Source organism: Phodopus roborovskii, unplaced genomic scaffold, assembly GCF_943737965.1.
Source record: "Phodopus roborovskii unplaced genomic scaffold, PHOROB, whole genome shotgun sequence".
In the NCBI taxonomy this organism is placed as follows: domain Eukaryota; kingdom Metazoa; phylum Chordata; class Mammalia; order Rodentia; family Cricetidae; genus Phodopus; species Phodopus roborovskii.
Window position 1 is genome coordinate 19,761,593 of NW_026126407.1, and position 17,977 is coordinate 19,779,569.

The window sequence follows — 17,977 nt, forward strand, 5'->3', positions numbered from 1 at the left end:
TCAGCTGCACAAGGGCCAGGTGGCACAGCACCAGCATGGGCTCAGGGCAGCCGCTTCATTCTGTGCAGCTCTCTCATGCTGCACGCAGCACCCACCCCACTGACACCCACACACACGTACCCTGGGACCTCCAGGCACTCACACATGTTCCCATGCACAGATGCACTCGTGGTCTCCTTCAGGACCTGGTGCAGAGGCATCAGACTCCCCAGACTGCTACACACCTCGTACAGCCTGCATAACCAGGGCAGGGCAGGGACTCAAGTTGAACTGTGATTATGTCTGTGGCCAGCACCCAACCTGACCAGTTCAGGTTGGTGAGCACCAAACCCATCTTACCCCAATTTAAAACAAACAAACAAAACAAAACAAAAACAAGCACACACATACCTGTGGGCAGACACACACACAAACTACCTGTATACAAACACCTGTGTATACCATATGTCTGTGTACCAAGACTTGCACACAGGGAGACGATCATGTGAGCACATCTGTGCATGGATGCACACACACCCTGGCTTCCCTCCTCATGCGCTCCCCAGGGGCCAAGCTTTCCTGCTTGGCACAGGCACATGGCTCCCCTCTCAGTGGCCTCCCCCATTAGGTGCACTAAAGAGAGGGGCTGGTTTGGTCTTTAGCACAAGCAATAAATAAATACAGGGAAAGGGAAAAAAGAGGGCAGGAGAATTTGAGAATACAGCATCTGCCTGCCTTTGGCAGAGATGAAAGGCAGCTTGAGCTGCTCTCCAGCAGGGCCCAGGGAATGGACCGTTCTGGCAGGCCTGGGCTGGGAGGAGGATGGGCCAGAGTGCTGAATGTTTCAGGCCACTGAGATGAGGTGGGAGCAGGCCTTGGGGGATCAGGAGCCCCTAGACCCTACTCTAGATCAGGAGGCCCACCTACTCAGGAAGAACAACAGGTACCTAGGCTCCCACAGTGGAACGGGGTGGCCAGGACCTACCCTTCTTCCCTCCCCAACCCTCAGCCTGACAACTGGACAGAGGTGGGTGAAGCCAAGCACCCCCACACTGAATGTACCCTCGGGCCCCAGGGCCAAGGCTAAAAATGTCAGTGAGATTTGGGGGCAGAGGCCAGGCTTAGAACTAAAAGGAGCCAAGGCCTCTGCAGCAGGTCCTAAGCAGACTCTCCTAAGCTAGAGGTTAGCATGAAATCTTAAACTGAATTCCTGGGAGCAAGCCCACCACAGGGCTCCCTGACTGGGCAATAGGGGAAGACTCCATGGCTTGGGTCCTCGAGGAAGAAAAGCTCCATCACAGGCCCCTAAAGGCTAAACAGAAATGCTTTGTTTTATGGTATTTTTCTGGTCATCTCTATGGTGGCAGGGGTCCTGTGGGGGCTGAGGGTGTGTTCCTCTCCTTTCCTAGACTCTGTCTTCCAGCAGCAGATGACTGGCTGGGGCCAGCTGGGCTACCTCATTCTGCCCCAGAAGTGTTTGTGAGGGCTTCAGGAGTGGAGTTACGGGCAGCAGGGAAAGATTGGACAAGTCCGATAAAACCAAAAATGAAAATGACGGAAGCCAGACAACCAGAGTGTCTAAGGCACAACTCAAGCTTGAGTCCAGTGGGGGTGCAGCTGACCCACTTCCTAGGAATGTGGGAACTAGACCCCATGCTGTTTCCTGGGTGTCCTTTCCTAAGAAGCACCCACTCTGGTGTTTCCTCCTGCCCCTCACTGCAGGGGTGGGGACCCTCAGGTAGAGAGGAGTATAACAGGGGTACACTGAAGGGGGGCTCCCCTGGGCCCTAAACCCAGCCCTGATACAGCTGAGCTGCAAAGTCAGACACAAAAGATCAAGCCAGATTCATCCTAGTGGGCCCCCACCCCCAGAGACATCCAGACACTTTATTAGGATCATTAACATGGTCACAAGCCTGATTCATCCTCAAGCATGACAACTTGCCGGGCCCTGGCACGTGTGAGGGAAGACACCAGACCTCCGAGAACCTTCAGGGCTCTCCATCCAGCTGCTTGCCTGGCAGCTCTGAGTAGAATTCTAACTGTTCCCACACCATGATTTTTAAAAATTCAACCACATGTTAGTGTTTTTGTGTGTTTTTTTTTGTTTTTGTTTTTGTTTGTAAACAGTCTTATCCAAGTTAAAAACCAATGAAGTGTGCATACAACACAGCTTTCTCCCACCAGGGCTGGGGCCTCTCCTGAGCTGCTTCCAAGGCCTCCAGCAGAGTCCCCCATTCCTGTGGTTCACCTCCTTGCCCAGGCTTATACATCTGAGGCCACAGGCTGTTCACTCTGATCACCCACTCTCCCGCCAACTTCCCTCAAGCTATTGCGGAAAAAACATGAAAAGACTAAGGATGCTACTGAGTCTGTGACCCGAGGCATTTGGCTTGCTCTGCTCAAACCCAGGTCCCCAGGGGGCACGGGACCCATCGTGGTCAGGATGGTGTTGCACCTAAGTCAAGGGCACTCAAATCTCTGACTCCCGTCTGTAGGGCCGCTGCTCAAGGGTACCACTGCTGGCCTGTAGTCTGTCAAAGTCATGCTCCGGCTGAGGGCTGCGGCCATCCCGGTCTGTAGCCACCTCATCCTCTTCATCTCGGCTCAGGAAGGCCAGCTCATTCTCATAGCAGAAAGAGTTGGCACTGGGCAGAAGGAACTTGTTCTCCACCAGGTCCTTGGCACTGCAGCGGGGCGTGGAGGGCACCTCATAGGTCTTGTGGAAGTGTGAGTAGTCAATTTTGTACTGGTTCTTCTCCTCGAAGAGCACTGGCTCAAAGCGGTGGCCCCACAGGATCTCGTTAGCCAGGTAGGAACTTCGAGCCTGTGTGGTCATGGCTGTGGCCTCTACCATGCCTTCTAGGATGACCACAATCTCAAAGTCATCTGTCTCGAGGTCCTGACGGCTAATGCCAAACAGTGGGCTGGCCTCGTCAATCTCGTGCAAGATGGTGATGGGTGATACCAGAAAGATACGGTCTAGGCCCTTGTCAAAGCCCACGTCAATGTCAATCTGGTCTAGTGGGATGTACTCACCCTCCTCCGTGACCCTGGGCTTGATGAGCTGGGCCCGCACATGGGCCTCTACAATGTGGCTCTTGCGAAGGTTGCCCACGCGCCACATCAGGCAGAGCTTGCCGTCACGCAGAGCCACCACAGCATTATGGCTGAAAAGCAGAGTCTGCGCTCGCTTCTTGGGCCGTGCCATCTTGGCCATGATGGCACCAATCATGAAGGAGTCAATGATACAGCCCACAATGGACTGTGCCACCACCATGAAGACAGCCACGGGGCACTCCTCAGTCACACAGCGGAGCCCATAGCCAATGGTGGTCTGGGTCTCAATGGAGAAGAGAAAGGCTGCCATGAAGCCATGGACCTGCAGCACACAGGGTGTACGGCCACGGCCCTCGGCTGGCTCCAGGTCTCCATGGGCAACAGCAATGACCCAGAAGATAATGCCGAACAGCAACCAGGAGGCAAGGAATGCCAGAGAGAAGATGAGCAGCATGTAGCGCCAGCGGATATCCACACACGTGGTAAACATGTCAGCCAGGTAGCGCTGTGACTTCTCATCCATGTTGGCAAACTCAATGTTACATTGGCCATTCTTCTTGACAAAACGGTTGCGGCATCGGCGCCGTGTATGCACCTTGCCATTGCCAAAACCGTTGGCGCCTGACATGGTAACCAGGTGCAGCCCGTCCTCCTCTGATGATACGATGCTGTAGGGGTTGGCCCGGCTGGCTGCGGTCATCCCGGGGTCTGGTGGACCCTGGCCTGCCCCCAGGCTGACTCCAGGCAGGGGGACTTCTGCAAAAGAGAGGACAGTAGGTCTGTCTGGGCAGGCAGCCAGGGCCCATGACAGTAACTGGCAGACACAGCCCCCATTTAGTCTCCACAGATCCCCTGTCTTCCCTCCCACTTGAAGCCTGCTCCTCAATCCACCTTCTCAACTTGGAAAACAGTCTGCCCAGACTTCTAGCAGCTCTAGCCAGAAACCTTGGCTTCCTCTCATCTAGTCTTACTCCTATACCAAGGGCTCTACTTTCAAATATATTTATACTTCTCCCACTCTCATAGCCCAAGTCCTGGTCACCTCCAGCCTGGACCAAGGCAGGCACCATCTCACCAGCCTCACTTCATCTGCCTTACTCCCAGTCCCCATGGCAAGCACCAGGAGCCTGAAAGGCACCAAGCAGAATCCCTTCCTTCCTCTACTCACAGCCCCAGACCCTAGGAACTGCAAAGTCTATACAGGCAGTCCCACAGCCTCGTTGCCCAGTTGAGCACATTCACATACCCCACACATGCTACACACACACACACACACACACACACAGCAGTGCTACTGTATATCATACTACGCCCCCATGCTATCATGACAGGCCTCCCTCCTCATGCCCTAGACGTAATGCACACACTGCACTCCCCTGCACAGATCCTCATGTAGGATATCAACAGCAGCAATCATGATAGCTGTGACATCTGTCTGTTTTTCCCACTAAGACAACCAGCTCCCTCATAACAGGCCATTTATAGGCCTCACTGTTTTACCCCAGATCTAGAAGAGTCTGCCAAGGCCCAGGCCTCATCATGTCTGACAGTTCACGTTCACTTTGCCCATCTTCGTGAAATCCACAGCATCCATTAATCCCCCTCAGACTATACCCATGACTTTTCTATCATGGGGTCATATGGTATAAGGGGTAGCCCTATAGTAGACACCCAGATTGTGTCTCCTAAGATTTTCCTAACTCCAGAACAGGCAACTTCCCCCATCTCTGCTGAGGTCTACAAACCTCCCAACTATCACCTGCTTCCATTACCTAAATCTTTGGCCTCCTGCAGGGAATACCGTATCTCCAGGACAGCCTAACACACACTCCTCCCAGAGAAGGCCTGAAGAATGGCACCATGGACAGCAAAACAAACCCATGTCTCAGGCCCAGGCTTTGCACACACCCCCACTGACCCACAAGGCCAGTGCCAGTCTAAGCCAGGGATCACAGGCACTGCCTGCCTCTGGATACTCTGGCCCGTCTCAGCTGGACTAAGCTGAAAGTCTGTCCTCTGGTGTAGCAAAACATTGATGAGCTGGACATGCTGCATCTCCCCATCACAGGGATGCCATGCACCCCAAGACCCACCCAATTACATCACAGTTTAGAGTCCAACACAGCCTTGGGGCCCTCAATCACCTGACATCACTAGGAAGCCAAAGAGATCCCAGAAGAAGATCCCAGAGTAGCTGGGTACCTAGGGCTGGCTAAATGCTATTTGGGCTTTCTGCCCTTGAACCCTTGAGGGTGGAACAGCCCATTTTCCAGACAAGGAGGCTCAGAACAGGAAAACACTTGCCCGGTACCTGTAGGCATAGGTAGCATTGCAACCCCATTCAGACAGCACAACCCCTGGCCACATCTACATCTGAGGCTCAGAGGGACACAGCCTGAAGACTCTGCTGCCAACATAGGGGTATGAGTGGAGACCATTAGGCCAGCCAGATCGGGAAGCACACCCAGGTCTATGCCATAAGCCACAGTGCTGTTGAGTCCTGAATCCTGGCAGACACAAGACACAGCCACAAAGCCTGAGAACCACAGAAAGCCTACTAGGCATGGGGTGAAACACATCCAAGACCCTCAAGTCATCCTCTAACAGCCATAGAGGGTTTCAAAGAGGTAAAGGAACGCCCAACCAAGACATAGGGGCATCAAGCAGGAGAGCTGAGATCCAAACCTCGTGTCTAATGCAAAGTTCCTACCATGTGTCCTTAGACTCTACAGGCCACCAGTCCTCACCCTGACATCCGCCCCTACAGCTGTGTCAGTTGACGGCCTCACCATGGGTCTGTGTAGCTGAGGCTTGGGGCTGCAATGGTGGATGCTGTTTCTGTCTGGGCCAGGAGGCAGAGGGTTGGCGGGGCTGGGGAACCCAGGGACCATTCTGGCAAGACATCTCAGCCCCAGATTTCTGAGCCTTCCAGGGGAAGGTGGCCAAGGATGGGGTACTCAGATGCCGGGGGGAGGCTGTCAGATCCCAGGAGCCAGGTTTGTGTGGCCTAGAGGCCTTGAGGGATGTCCAGCGGGTCATGGTGGCTCTGGCTCCCACTAGGAGCAGCAGCTGGCCTGCAGGGAACAGAATCATAGGAATCAAAGACTGGGGAGCCCCATCCAGAACCCTGCTCCAGGAAGGCAGTCTTCCATAGGGCCAGCCCCCATGGAGCTGAAAGAGCTGCTGCCACTCCTGGAAACCACCTAGGCAGCGTCACAGACCTGGGAATTCTCACTTCTGTTGATATTCCACCCAAACCACAGAGAAAACCAACGTCGTCAGGGTTATGCCTGTTCCGAACCTTGAGCCAGAAACTGCTGGTGATCAAAGTCCCTTGTCCCAAAACACCCAGAGAATGCACACAAGCAACAGAAGCAGACAGAGCCCTAGGGTGTGGATACCCCTCACTTGGGGGCTAGTGATGACAGACTCAAAAGGAAGACCAGGAAGCCAAGTGCCAAAAGGAGACCCACATACAAAGGCTACCAAATATCTCCAAGAAAGAAACGCGGAGACAGGCAGGCGGACAGGCTGTTGCTCAATGGGCAAGTAATGAGACTAGGGAAGAAAAGGAATGAGATTTGTTACATTTGAAGAGGTCTAAGCAAGAAAAGAAACCAGCACCCTACTACATAGGTGTGGAAACTGAGGCCAAAGGAGAAAATGCTCAAGCCAACAGTGAGGATCATATTAGCAAGGCCCAGGCTACCCAATGGGGGTTCTGGGCACTGCCAGGAGAGAATGGGGAGACTCAGTGGAGTACAGTACCTGAACCGACAGGGAGAGTCGAAACTGGACAGCACTCAAAAGAAGACCGGGCACAGTGGGCAGCAGAGGGCACAGAACCCGAAGGAAGAAATGACCAGGCTTAAAACCAGTTTCATGCCCTGGCACCTGCAGGCAAGAGCACTGGACAGGGCCAGGACTGGAGCTTTGAGCAAAAAGAGCTAACACCTAACCTAGGGTGGAGCCTGGGAGTCACTGGGAGGTACCTCCGGATGGAGCAGGACATCCCATGCCAGTCTCCAAGGTTCTGGGCACCTCGGGTTTCACTAACATCCGGGAGGAACGACAAGACTTGGACCCATATTCTCAGATGTCAGCAAGATACTAACTGCAAAGGCATGGGCCCTGCATGGAAAGGAACACCGGGTGAGCCCCTTCCCTCAGGGCTTGTCCAGAATGAAGAACAAAGGGGTCAAAAGTTATCAGTTGCTGCTACCATCCAGATACTCTCCTGAAACTCCAACATGCTCATCCGTTTAATCCCTATAAAGACCGTGACGAGTAACTCCTTTTCCAGGGAGGAGACTAAAGCTCAGAGAGATTGAGTCACTTGTCAAGGGCCACGCAGCCTCTAAGGAGTGGAGTTTCTGTTCTGGAGCATGGAGATGAAAACAACATCACTCAGATCCCCAAGAACAGACTGGGTGGCATCATATTCCACTAGCGGTTCTCTAGACCCCTCAATCCCATTTGGAATAAAATATACAGCACAAACTGTCCTCAAGCTGGCAGTCAATAGCAGACTTTTAAGGGGCAGGGTAGTCTTGAAGCTCCCACATCGGAAGATTCCTTGCAGGTCATCTGTGTAGGGAAGGCAAGCATGTGTCCCGCCTGAGCCTTTCCTTTCACCTGTGCCCATGGCAGAGTTCTATAATCAACCACAGAGCTTTTGCCCACTGTAGCCCGGAGCAGCTAATGCAGTCACTAACCCTCCATCAATCTTAGCATGAGAGGCTCTAAGAAGGCTCTCTGCCTCAGTCACAACGGAAATGGGAGAACAGGCAGGCAGGAAGCACCAAAGTTCTCCCTCATGCCAGGCCCTCCCTGCCCAGACAGCAAACCTGTGGTAGCAGGCGATAGGAAGGGGCACTTGCAGAGATGGCCTGGCCAGAGCTAGGGGCACATGACCAGTGAGGAAGCTGGTCTCATTGGTAAAATTAAGTATGGGTGTTCAGGGGTTGGAAAGTTGAGAGGGCTGACATTTCTTTCTCTAAAACTGGGAAGATGATTCTCTGGCCATTCTTCCAAGCCAGACACTCTGGTCAAATCGTCGGACAACCTTTGCCCTCATTCCCAGCAAACACTTGGGGTCAGTGCATGCTCTGGACTCCTGCTCCAAGCCTTTGCTAGGCTTGAAGGAAGTAATGGCCACTCCATGCCAGGATGGGTAGGTCGGTGCTGCTCCCCATCCCCCACCCCTCACCACTTCACAGTCCTTGCCCCGATTCTAGCAGCCACATCAATGTTTCTGCCTGAAAGCTCTCTGGCCATTAAACCACGGTCTGCCCATGCTCAGGGCAGATTGGGAACCAAAACCACCGGGAGCAGGTGAGTAAACAGATCCACTCCCTGCCCCTGGCATGAGATGGCTCTGCAGTGCAGGTTCCACACGTCACCTTGACTGGTTAGATCCCCAGCTTATTCTAGCTCTAATCACCTGCACCCCAGCAGTAACCCTATCAATAACATGCCCTTGCCACCCTTTATCTGTTCTTCTCTGCCTTGTCTCCATGCTCACTCCCCTCTGGGATTTCCTAATTTTGCCTCCCGTGAAGCTACCTACACTGGTAGCTTTTTCCCTTGGACTGTCCTCATGGGGCCTCTAGTGTCTCTCATTCACAAAGCCTCCTTGAGTTCCAATATCTCCTCCAGGATGATCACATCAACAAGCAGATGGTACAGCACCTTTTCTCCAAGATGTTCTCCACCTTCTCTCCTCTCCTACCCACTCTATGAAGACCTCTAGACTCTCTCTCTCTAAGACAGGGTTTCTCTGTGTAATAGCTCTAGCCATGCTGTAACTTGCTTTGTAGACCAGGCTGACCCAAACTCAGAGATCCGCCTGCTTCTGCCTCCTGAGTGCTGTGATTGAAGACATGCGGCATCACCAGCAGTGACCTCTGGATTCTCTTGTTCTGGTTTCCACCCATCAAGGCCAGAAGCTACTTCTCCGCTGTTTGAAAGTTTCTTGTCCTAGCCCCATCTCTGACCAGTCTTAGAGGCCCTGAGAGGCTGGTGCAGGCCCTGACACAGAGGAACTGAGAAGTGTTCCCATGCAGAGGAAAACACAAAGGCAAGAGCAAGGAGACAGGGGAGGAGGCGGCAGTGCCGTGAACGAGGACACAGGTACATGCACAGGTGGGTGGTCAGGCAGACGGAGGGACGGACACTGGGCTGGCAGATGCGTTGGTATCTCCAGAGGAGTGACCAGATAATGGTTGGTTTGGTGGGTAGAAGGATGGTTGAGCAGATGGATAGGTAAAGGAAATGAGTAATAAATGGATGGGATGAAGCAACTAACAAATTAGAGTAGATGACTGATAGATGGGTGTTTTGGTGATCAGATGAATGGACGGATGGGTGTGTGGACAGGGTGAGGTGGGAGGGTCGGTAGGGTGAGGGGTAGGAATCAGGTGAGAGTTGGGAGGTAAGGGTAAGAGATAGACGGGGGTGTCTGGAGCTACTGGATGGATAGCAACAGCTGGCTAAGTGGGCGGAGGAGAGCAATGAGGGGTGGGCGGAGGCCCCAGTGAGCATCCGCCACTGGATGATGAGATACACAAGTACACATCAGGACCTCACCCCCACTTGGAGTTGTCTCTAAGTCCGATGCCAAGTGGCAGCCACCGTCTTTAGATGTAACCAAGCAGCTGTTGCCATCACTCAAGGCCAGCTGAGAGGGGTGGGGCCTGCATTACTGCCAGGCCCTACAGTGAGCAAGGCAGAGCTACTGTAGGTGCTGCTGCTCAGGTCTCTCAGAGGCCATAACCGAACCTGCTCACCCCCATTTCATATGCCTTCACTGCGCTGCAGCTCAAACCAGGAACACGCTCAGATTGGACCAGAGCAGAGCAAGAAAGCCACCGTCGATGATGGTGAGTGTCCTGGTGCTCTCCAGGTATGGGGTAGGCACCTCACACACATCATCTTGCAGAATGGGACCACGGGGCCAGAATGACTACCCTTCCTTCCCTCTTCAGAGAAGCACCAATGTCTCCAGGGTCATGAAGAAACTTGGGGTGACAAGCCTGTGTTCAAGTTAATCCTGCCAGGCTTTCCCAGTGCTACCCCCAGATAGCTGTGGGTTGCCTGATATACAGTCTTTCCATGGATGGTGCATGGGTGAGCGAATGAACGAGGACAGGTTAAAGCTGGGTGAGCAGCGTCAATGGACAGATAGGAAAGTGAATTGGAGACATTTCAAAGGGGCAGACAGGAACTTGCCTGTGTGCATACACACCCTACAGAGTCCAGAATCAGTTTTCCATCTGTCAAAGGGGCCCTGACCTCCCTACCTATCTGCCAAGTGGATTTGGTGAAAGGATGATGGAAGGGCTCTCCACTTCTAGAGGCCAGGACCTTGAGATGTTGTAACCTTTCCCACCCCCCACGCAGAGTTCATGGGGACGCCCAAGTCACCCAAGTCAGCTTTGTCACACTGGCTTTTCTGGCTGGGATTGAAGAAATGGTTGGTGAGTCGCCCCCACATTCTAAGCCTCTGGGGCAAGCAACAATGGTAGGTGTGGAGATGCAGAGTTATATTCAAATCAGGACTCCCACTTACAAATTGTGTGGCCCTCAGGGAGTTACTTCCCCTGTCTGTAAGCCTCTCCAGCCCTCATTATCACCTTTAATCCTGCCTTGTGCCCACTGTTTGCCTCTCAGTCCTTTTTAAGAAACCAGGACTCAGGAGGCATGGCCAAAGGACACACAACTGGGAATGCCCATGGCAGGGACATCCTGTCTGTGAATTATGAATGAGTCCATACTGTGCTTGGACCTATGTGCGCTACTCATTACAACCCAGCCTTGAAGGACGGTTTCTCCCACTAGACATATCAGGAAACTGAGACAAAGAGATCAGGTCAGAACTCTATGCAGAGGAGTTGACTTCCACAGGGCAACAAGAAGTTAAAAAAGGTTGCAGACAAGAGTCATGGCTGAGAGCTGAGAATAGCGTGTTTTTCCCACTCCCTGTTACCTTCTTGGCTGGTCCCAGGCTCTCTCAATCTGACTCCTTACTGGAGCTTCCCCCAGACCCACAACTCCAGACCTAAAACTCTCACAATTGTTTCCTCTTTTTATTATAAGGAAACTGAGGCTTATTACAGAGAAGTGACTTGACCAAGGTCATAGAGCCAGGGGGTGTTGGCCTTAGATTTATGTATACATTGTTCAGATCTCCTACTTTACCCTACCCTGCAGCAGCTAGAGCAGCCTACCAATAAAATGGCCCCTCTGCTGGCTGGGAGCACCTTCCCAGGAGCAGTCACCAGCCCAGACAAGAAAGCTGGGAGTACGGGGCAAGGCCTCTCTAAATCTGAGGGTTGCCATTCCCCTCCCCCCCAAAAAAAAAAAAAAAAAAAAACAGTAGCCAGCCAGTGAGGGAAAGGCTCAGCTGGCCCAGACCTCCTCTCATACAAAGCCTGGAAGGCAAGGCTGTGGAGGAGGCAGGCACTTCCTGAGGCTGAGGTGACACACCAGTCTCCAACCAGTATTCCCATGAAACCCAACACGGCAACCAGGAAGTGTGGGCCAGCCACAGGGCAGGAAACAGGACCTGGCCCAGCAAGGAGTCAAAGGCAGTATTTCAGCAACAGGGCCAGTTTCTAGAGGGCCCCCTCCCTGGTTTCAGACTGCACACACCTCAGCAGGCATCACAGGGCGAGCAGAATCCTAGCTCTCACTCTTGGCATGCGGCCACAGCAAGTAAGGGTCCTCGCCAGTGTTCAAGAGTTGACTCAGGATGTGACACCCCACTGAACAGCTGGGAGCAGAAAGGAGGTTCCAGGTACGTGTCTGGACATGCCTTGGGGGACATCAGGCATCTAACCAGGGTAGTCTCAGCCCCCTTGTTCCTCATCACCGGGGCATCTGAATCTCAGAAAGTGCTTAGCCAGCTCTGACTGAGACACACTAACCCCAGTGATACACCGTGCTGATGGCCAGGAGGAGGGGGACAGTACCCTATGAGCCTGAAGTTCAGGCCAGGACTAGAAGTTGTGGCCTCACCAGAGTAGACAACGGGCACCAGATGCCAGGGAATGTTTCTATGATATTTTTATCTTGAGAATCCTTTGGGAGTTGGGGGACAGAGTGTCCTTGGCTCCAGGCCCCTGGGAGCAGCAAAGGACAGGGATCTCTGAGTACCCTCTGCCAGGACAGCAACAATTGCAAGGCCCCATCCTGGGGGAAGGATCACCTGGCCAGTATTGGGCTTCACGGGTCTTTGGATTCTATTCCAGATGGCTGCATGTCCCAGGGAGGCAGATCTCTGCTCCTCTCTCATGATCCTTCTAGTTTTCCCCCTTTTCTGGGATTGTTCGATGCCAGCTCAGAACCGGGGTCTTGAAAAAGACAGAGTGGACCTCTGACTTCACTGGAGGCTTTACCAGCAAGAGATGAAGGCACCTAGATTAGAGTCATGCCATCACCCTGGGAGCCTAGGAAGGGTGTGGCCCATGGCAGAGAACTCAGGAGCTCCCAGATGAGTGTCAATAAGCCTACAGAAGTGCACTGGCACAGGAACCATGCAGACCGAGATGCAAAACAAAGGCAGGTGTGGGAGGGAGCCAGAGATATGTGTGAGCCTCAGAGCTCCCCAGATCTGGAAGCAGAATCCAGCTCTGCTACTCTCACACTGGGCCCTGGCAAGCTCTTCCACCTCTGAACGTCCCTGAGCCTGCCAGCAAACCCAGGGGCCTTCTGACCCAGCAGCCTAGCATCCTCGGGGCTGAGAAAGTCTGATGGAGCACTCTGTTGTCATCCTAATTACAGGGAAGGTGAATCAGTATTGAGAGTTCCAAAGGAAACAGGCCCTGGTCCAAGGTTACAGTAACAGATGAAAGAAACAGAGGCCCGAGAAGCCTGCATGCCATACTGACAAGCTTGGACTTTATCCCAAGAGTTACACAGGTCTCAAGAGCCATGATAGAACCTGAAATTTTTAATAGTTTCGGCAATATGGACCGGATTCCTGCCCCTTCCAGTGAAGCCCGGGGCAGGTTGCATCACTTCTCTGAACTCAGCTTTCGTACCTCCGGTACAGGACTAATAATAGCACCAGGCCTCATGGGGCTGGGTTGGGCTCTCAGTGAGTCAGCCCATGGGGATTGCCCACAGGAAAACCTCTTGCTCAATCCCTCTGCCCATCACAGCTCAGGAAGTCCACAGGGCCCTATAGGGCATGGACCAACCCCCATCACAGGAAAGAGGATAGGATGGCCGGATGGGTATGAACCCCAAGAAAGGGGCCCAAGGGACAAAGACCTGCCAATGTCTAGTTTCCTTGGTATCTCTTTTCAAACTTCAACTAATCTAAGTCTCAGACATTTCCTGAGCACCTGACAGGGGCTCAGAGGAACTAGAACTTTAGAAAGAGAAGACGCAGCCAGACAGACCATGGGGGAAGCCTGGAGAACTTGCCAACATAGAATGTGTATTAAAGCTGGAGAGATGGCTCAGCACTTAAAGAGTTCCAGCTGTTTTTGCAGAAGATTCAAGTTCAATTCCCAGCACCCACGTTGGGTGTTCACAACCGCCTGTATCTCCAGTGCCTTTTTTTTTTTTTTTTTTTTTTTTTTTTTTTGGCTTTTGCTTATCAAACCTATCATAGTAAGACAAAAAGCAAGTGATAAATATCCATCCATTAATTGATGAATGGATAAGGGAAATATGGTATAAACACACAATGGAATATTACTCAGCTGTAAAGAAAAATAAGGGACCCACAGGAAGTTCCACATGTGACATCTTCAAGAAATGTCCCAGGCCTTGGAGGAAACCAGATCTGACTGAGGACAAGGTCCACAGATACATGGGGAGTTCTACAATTCAGTGAAAGCTGCAGACCCAAGCAGGAAGCCTGAGCTGACACAGAACAGGACTGACCCCCAGAAGGGGGCTAATGACAGGATTCCTGGCCCTAAACACTAGACCCACAGATGGAAACACCTCATTCCCATGACTTAGTCCTCTCCTGAACATTGCAAATGCCACCACTGAAGAAAAAAGGAGACTGGAATTTATACAAAATGCAAGAGAAAAAAAGAACTCAAACAATCAATGGCTTCAGACAGGCAAGTTCCAGTACAGAAAGCCAAAGAACACAATAAAACAGAGACAACACACCTGTCTCAAAGATCACTAAACCCCTAGCATAGGTTGATAATAAGGGCAATTTGGAAGAACTTCCAGAATAATTATAATTATGTTCAAACAACCTATAGAAGGCATGAATGTATCCCAAGAGAACAAATGCAAAGAGCTGAATGAAAAAAGGAGGTCAATCCAAGTTATAAAAATTGAATTTAAGAGAGGGATAGAATTGCTGAAGAAAAACCAAACTGAAATTATGTTGGAAATGAAAACCTCAATAACCCAAAATAAAAGTTCAGGAGGCAGTCTCAGCAACAGAACACATCATGGGAAACAGCCCTGCGGCTGCAGGAGAAGGGTTCGAACTGAACCACCCAGTAAAGATCAGTGATAAGAAAGAAAGAAAGAAAGAAAGAAAGAAAGAAAGAAAGAAAGAAAGGAAGGAAGGAAGGAAGGAAGGAAGGAAGGAAGGAAGGAAGGAAGGAAGGAAGGAAGAAAAAGCACAAACACAACATAAGAAGCCTCTGGAACATCCCAAGAAGACCAAATCTTAGAATTATGACCATAAAAGAAGGAGAAGAATACCATACTGAAGATACAGAAAATGTTTTCAATAAAACCAAAGAAATAAAGGTCCCAAATATAGAGAAAGGGGTGCTAGCCAGATTCCAAGAACCCTACAGAGCAACGAAGAGACAGGATGAGAGAAGAAAGTCCCCACAACACATTATGACTAGCACACTAAAAACAAAGACAAATGAAGGGTATTAAAAGCTGCAAGAGAGACAGGCCAAGTCACTTGTGAAGGCAAGTCCATCAGAATAATACCTGTTATTACTGTGTAAACAGTAAAACCAGAGGGGCCTTGAAAAGTGTATTAGACCCTTTGAAAGATCACAACTGCCAATCCAGACTATTACACCCAGAAAACCCTTAAAATTGGGTAAGGAATCAAATCTTTCCATGAGAAGAAAAGATTTAAGGAATTTATTTTCTCTATGTCATCACTTCTAAAGCCACTGGAAGGAATACTTTAGTCCAAAGAGAAGGATAAACATGTCCAAGAGGCACACAGGGTATAAATAGTCTAAGAAAACACCACAAAATGACAGGAATTAATTCTCTCAATAATAACTCTTAGTAGTAATGGTCTCAATTCCTCCCAATAAAAAAACGCAGACAAGCAGATTGGATTAGAAAATATGATCCATTTCTTTGCTGCCTCCAATAAATATATCTCACCACCAAAGATAGACCAAACCTTAGGGTAGAAGGGTGGGAAAAGGCATTCTAAGCAAATGGAGCTAAGAAATGAGATGGCACAGCCGGCCTAGTATCTGACAAAACAGACTTCAAACCAGCATGGTCAGAGGAGATGGGAGGGACAGGTCATGTTCATCAGGGAGTAACCCTTTGAGAAGACATTGCAATTCTAAACACACACCAAGTACAGGTGCACTCAGTTTCATAAAACAAATGTAAAGTCACAAATGCACCCCAACACAGTGGCTGTGGGTGACTTTAATACCACTTTTGTCAATGGGCAGGTCATCTGGGCATAAACTAAGCAGATAAATACTGGAGTTGAATGATATCATAAATCAAATGAACCTAACAGATAATCAGCATAATATTCCACCCAAACAATAAAAAATACTCGTCCTTCTCAATAACCCATGAGACCTTCTTTAAAACTGACCACATATTAGTACACAAAGCAAGCCCCAAATACAGGAAATTTGAAATGACACCCTGTATTCTGAACTTGATCACAATGGGTTAAAGCTAGGTATCAGCAGCAGGCTAGCTACAGAAAGCACACAAGCTTGTGGAAACCGAACAACACACTAGTAAATGATGTATGGGTCACTGGAGGAATGGAGCAGGCAATCAAAGACTCCTAGAATGAAACGAAAATTAAAACACAGTACATCACACCACAATCTCTGGGACACAGTGAAGGCAATCCTAAGAGGAGAGTCATAGCAATGATGCCAACATCAAAAAGTTGAACAAGAGTAATTTACAAGAGTAAATCAAACCCCAACAATAGATAGGGGAAAATTAGCAAGGTCAAGGCAGAAATTCATAAAATAGAAACAAATAAAAACAATACAAAGAACTGGCATGACGAGAAGTAAAGAAATAGCTTGTGTTTTGGGACACTGGCTGCTCACAGTTTGAAGCACAGTTCAAATCCTAGCCCCACTCAGAACAGCTGCCAGCTGCCGGTACCTCTACCGCAGGAAGATTTGAGCCCCTCTACTGGCCTCCACGGGCACCCACACAGATATGTACAGACATGCTCACAAACATGTACATGTGAATAAATAATAAAAATAAATTTTAAAAAAAGTTAATGAAGCAAACAGCTGGTTCTTTGAGGAAATAAACAAAATTGACAAATCTTTAGCCAAATAAAAGAGTAAAAGACCCAAATTACTAACATTAGAGATTAAAAGGGAGATATTATATCAATGGAATTCAGAGAATCATTAGTATATACTTAAAATATATATAGTCTACCAAATTGGAAAACTTTTTAAAATGGGTTAATTTCTGACATACCAAAATAAAACCAAGAGGAAATAAATAACCTAAACGTATCTATAACCAGCGATGAGAATGAAGTAGTAATAAAAAGTCTCCCAACTAAAAGCAGCCCAGGGACAGATGGAGTCACTACCAGAACTTCAAATAAGAACAAATATCAATACTGCTCAAATTATTTCATAAAATAGAAAAGGAAAGAAAGCTTCCAGACTCTTTTTATCAAGCCAGTATCACTCTGATGCCAAAACCAGATAAAGACAAAATGAAAATTACATAAAAATCTCCCTCATGAACATAGATGCAAAAACCCTAAATAAAATACTTATAAATCAAATTCAAAATCACATCACATAGATCATTCGTGGGTCTGGAGAGATGGCTCTCCAGCTAAGAGCATGGACATCTCTCCAGAGGACTGGGGTTTGATTCCCAGCACCCACATGGCAGCCCACACCTGTAACTTCAGTTCCAGGAGATCCAATGCCCAATTTAGGACTCTGTAGGCACTGGGCACAAATGTGATGCACAAATATACATGCAGGCAAAACACCCACATACATAAAATAATTGTTTTTAATTTTTAAAACAACAGTATGAGCGAGTTGGCTTTACCCCAGTGATGCAGAAATGATTCAACCTAAGAAAATCAATAAATGTGATTCATCACATAAATGGATTAAATGACAGAAATCACATAATCATCTCAATAGACACAGGGGAAAAAAGCCTTTGGCAAAATCCAACATCCCTTCATGATAAAAGCCACGGAGAGTCTAGAGGCAGAATAAAAGGCATACGACAAACCTATGCCAACAATAAGACCAGGAGCAAGACACGATGTCCACTGTTGTTCAATATAGTGCTTATGAGAACTAGTAAGTATGTTCAGTGAAGTAGCAGGATATAAAATCAGCACAAAAATATCCTACATGCCAGTGATAGACCAAAAAAGAAATCCGAGAAAGCACCACTCTCAACAGCCACAAAAACAAATAGATAAATAAACTACCTGAGAATAAATATAACTGAGGACATAGGACTTCTATGACAAAAATACTGAAGGAAGAAATTAAGGAAGACACTAGCAGATAAACCTCCCATGCTTATGGGTTGGAAGAAATATTGTGGAGATGACCCTACCAAAAGCAATCTACAATGTGATCCAAATAAAAATTCTAATGCCATTCTTCACAGACATAAAAAACACAATTAAAGAATTTGCATAGAAACACAAAAGCCTAAAGACAGTCAAAGCAAAGCAAAGAATACTGCCAGAGGTGTC

At 49.3% G+C, this 17,977-nt stretch overlaps 1 protein-coding gene across 3 annotated transcripts in view; it reads right to left on the reverse strand.

Moving 5' to 3' along the window:
• Nucleotides 1-1,820: 1,820 nt before the first annotated feature.
• The window catches only part of Kcnj12 (potassium inwardly rectifying channel subfamily J member 12), a 43,973-nt gene continuing 27,816 nt past the window's right edge, over nucleotides 1,821-17,977 (reverse strand). For 2 of the 3 annotated variants that reach the window (XM_051180483.1, XM_051180484.1), the window contains exon 2: nucleotides 1,821-3,795. In XM_051180483.1, coding sequence (XP_051036440.1) covers nucleotides 2,453-3,739 — 1,287 coding nt within the window. In that variant the 5' untranslated portion in view covers nucleotides 3,740-3,795 and the 3' untranslated portion in view covers nucleotides 1,821-2,452. Of the gene's footprint in view, nucleotides 3,796-5,828; nucleotides 6,094-17,977 lie in introns of those variants that run through there. The other variant, XM_051180482.1, reaches the window with a different exon arrangement.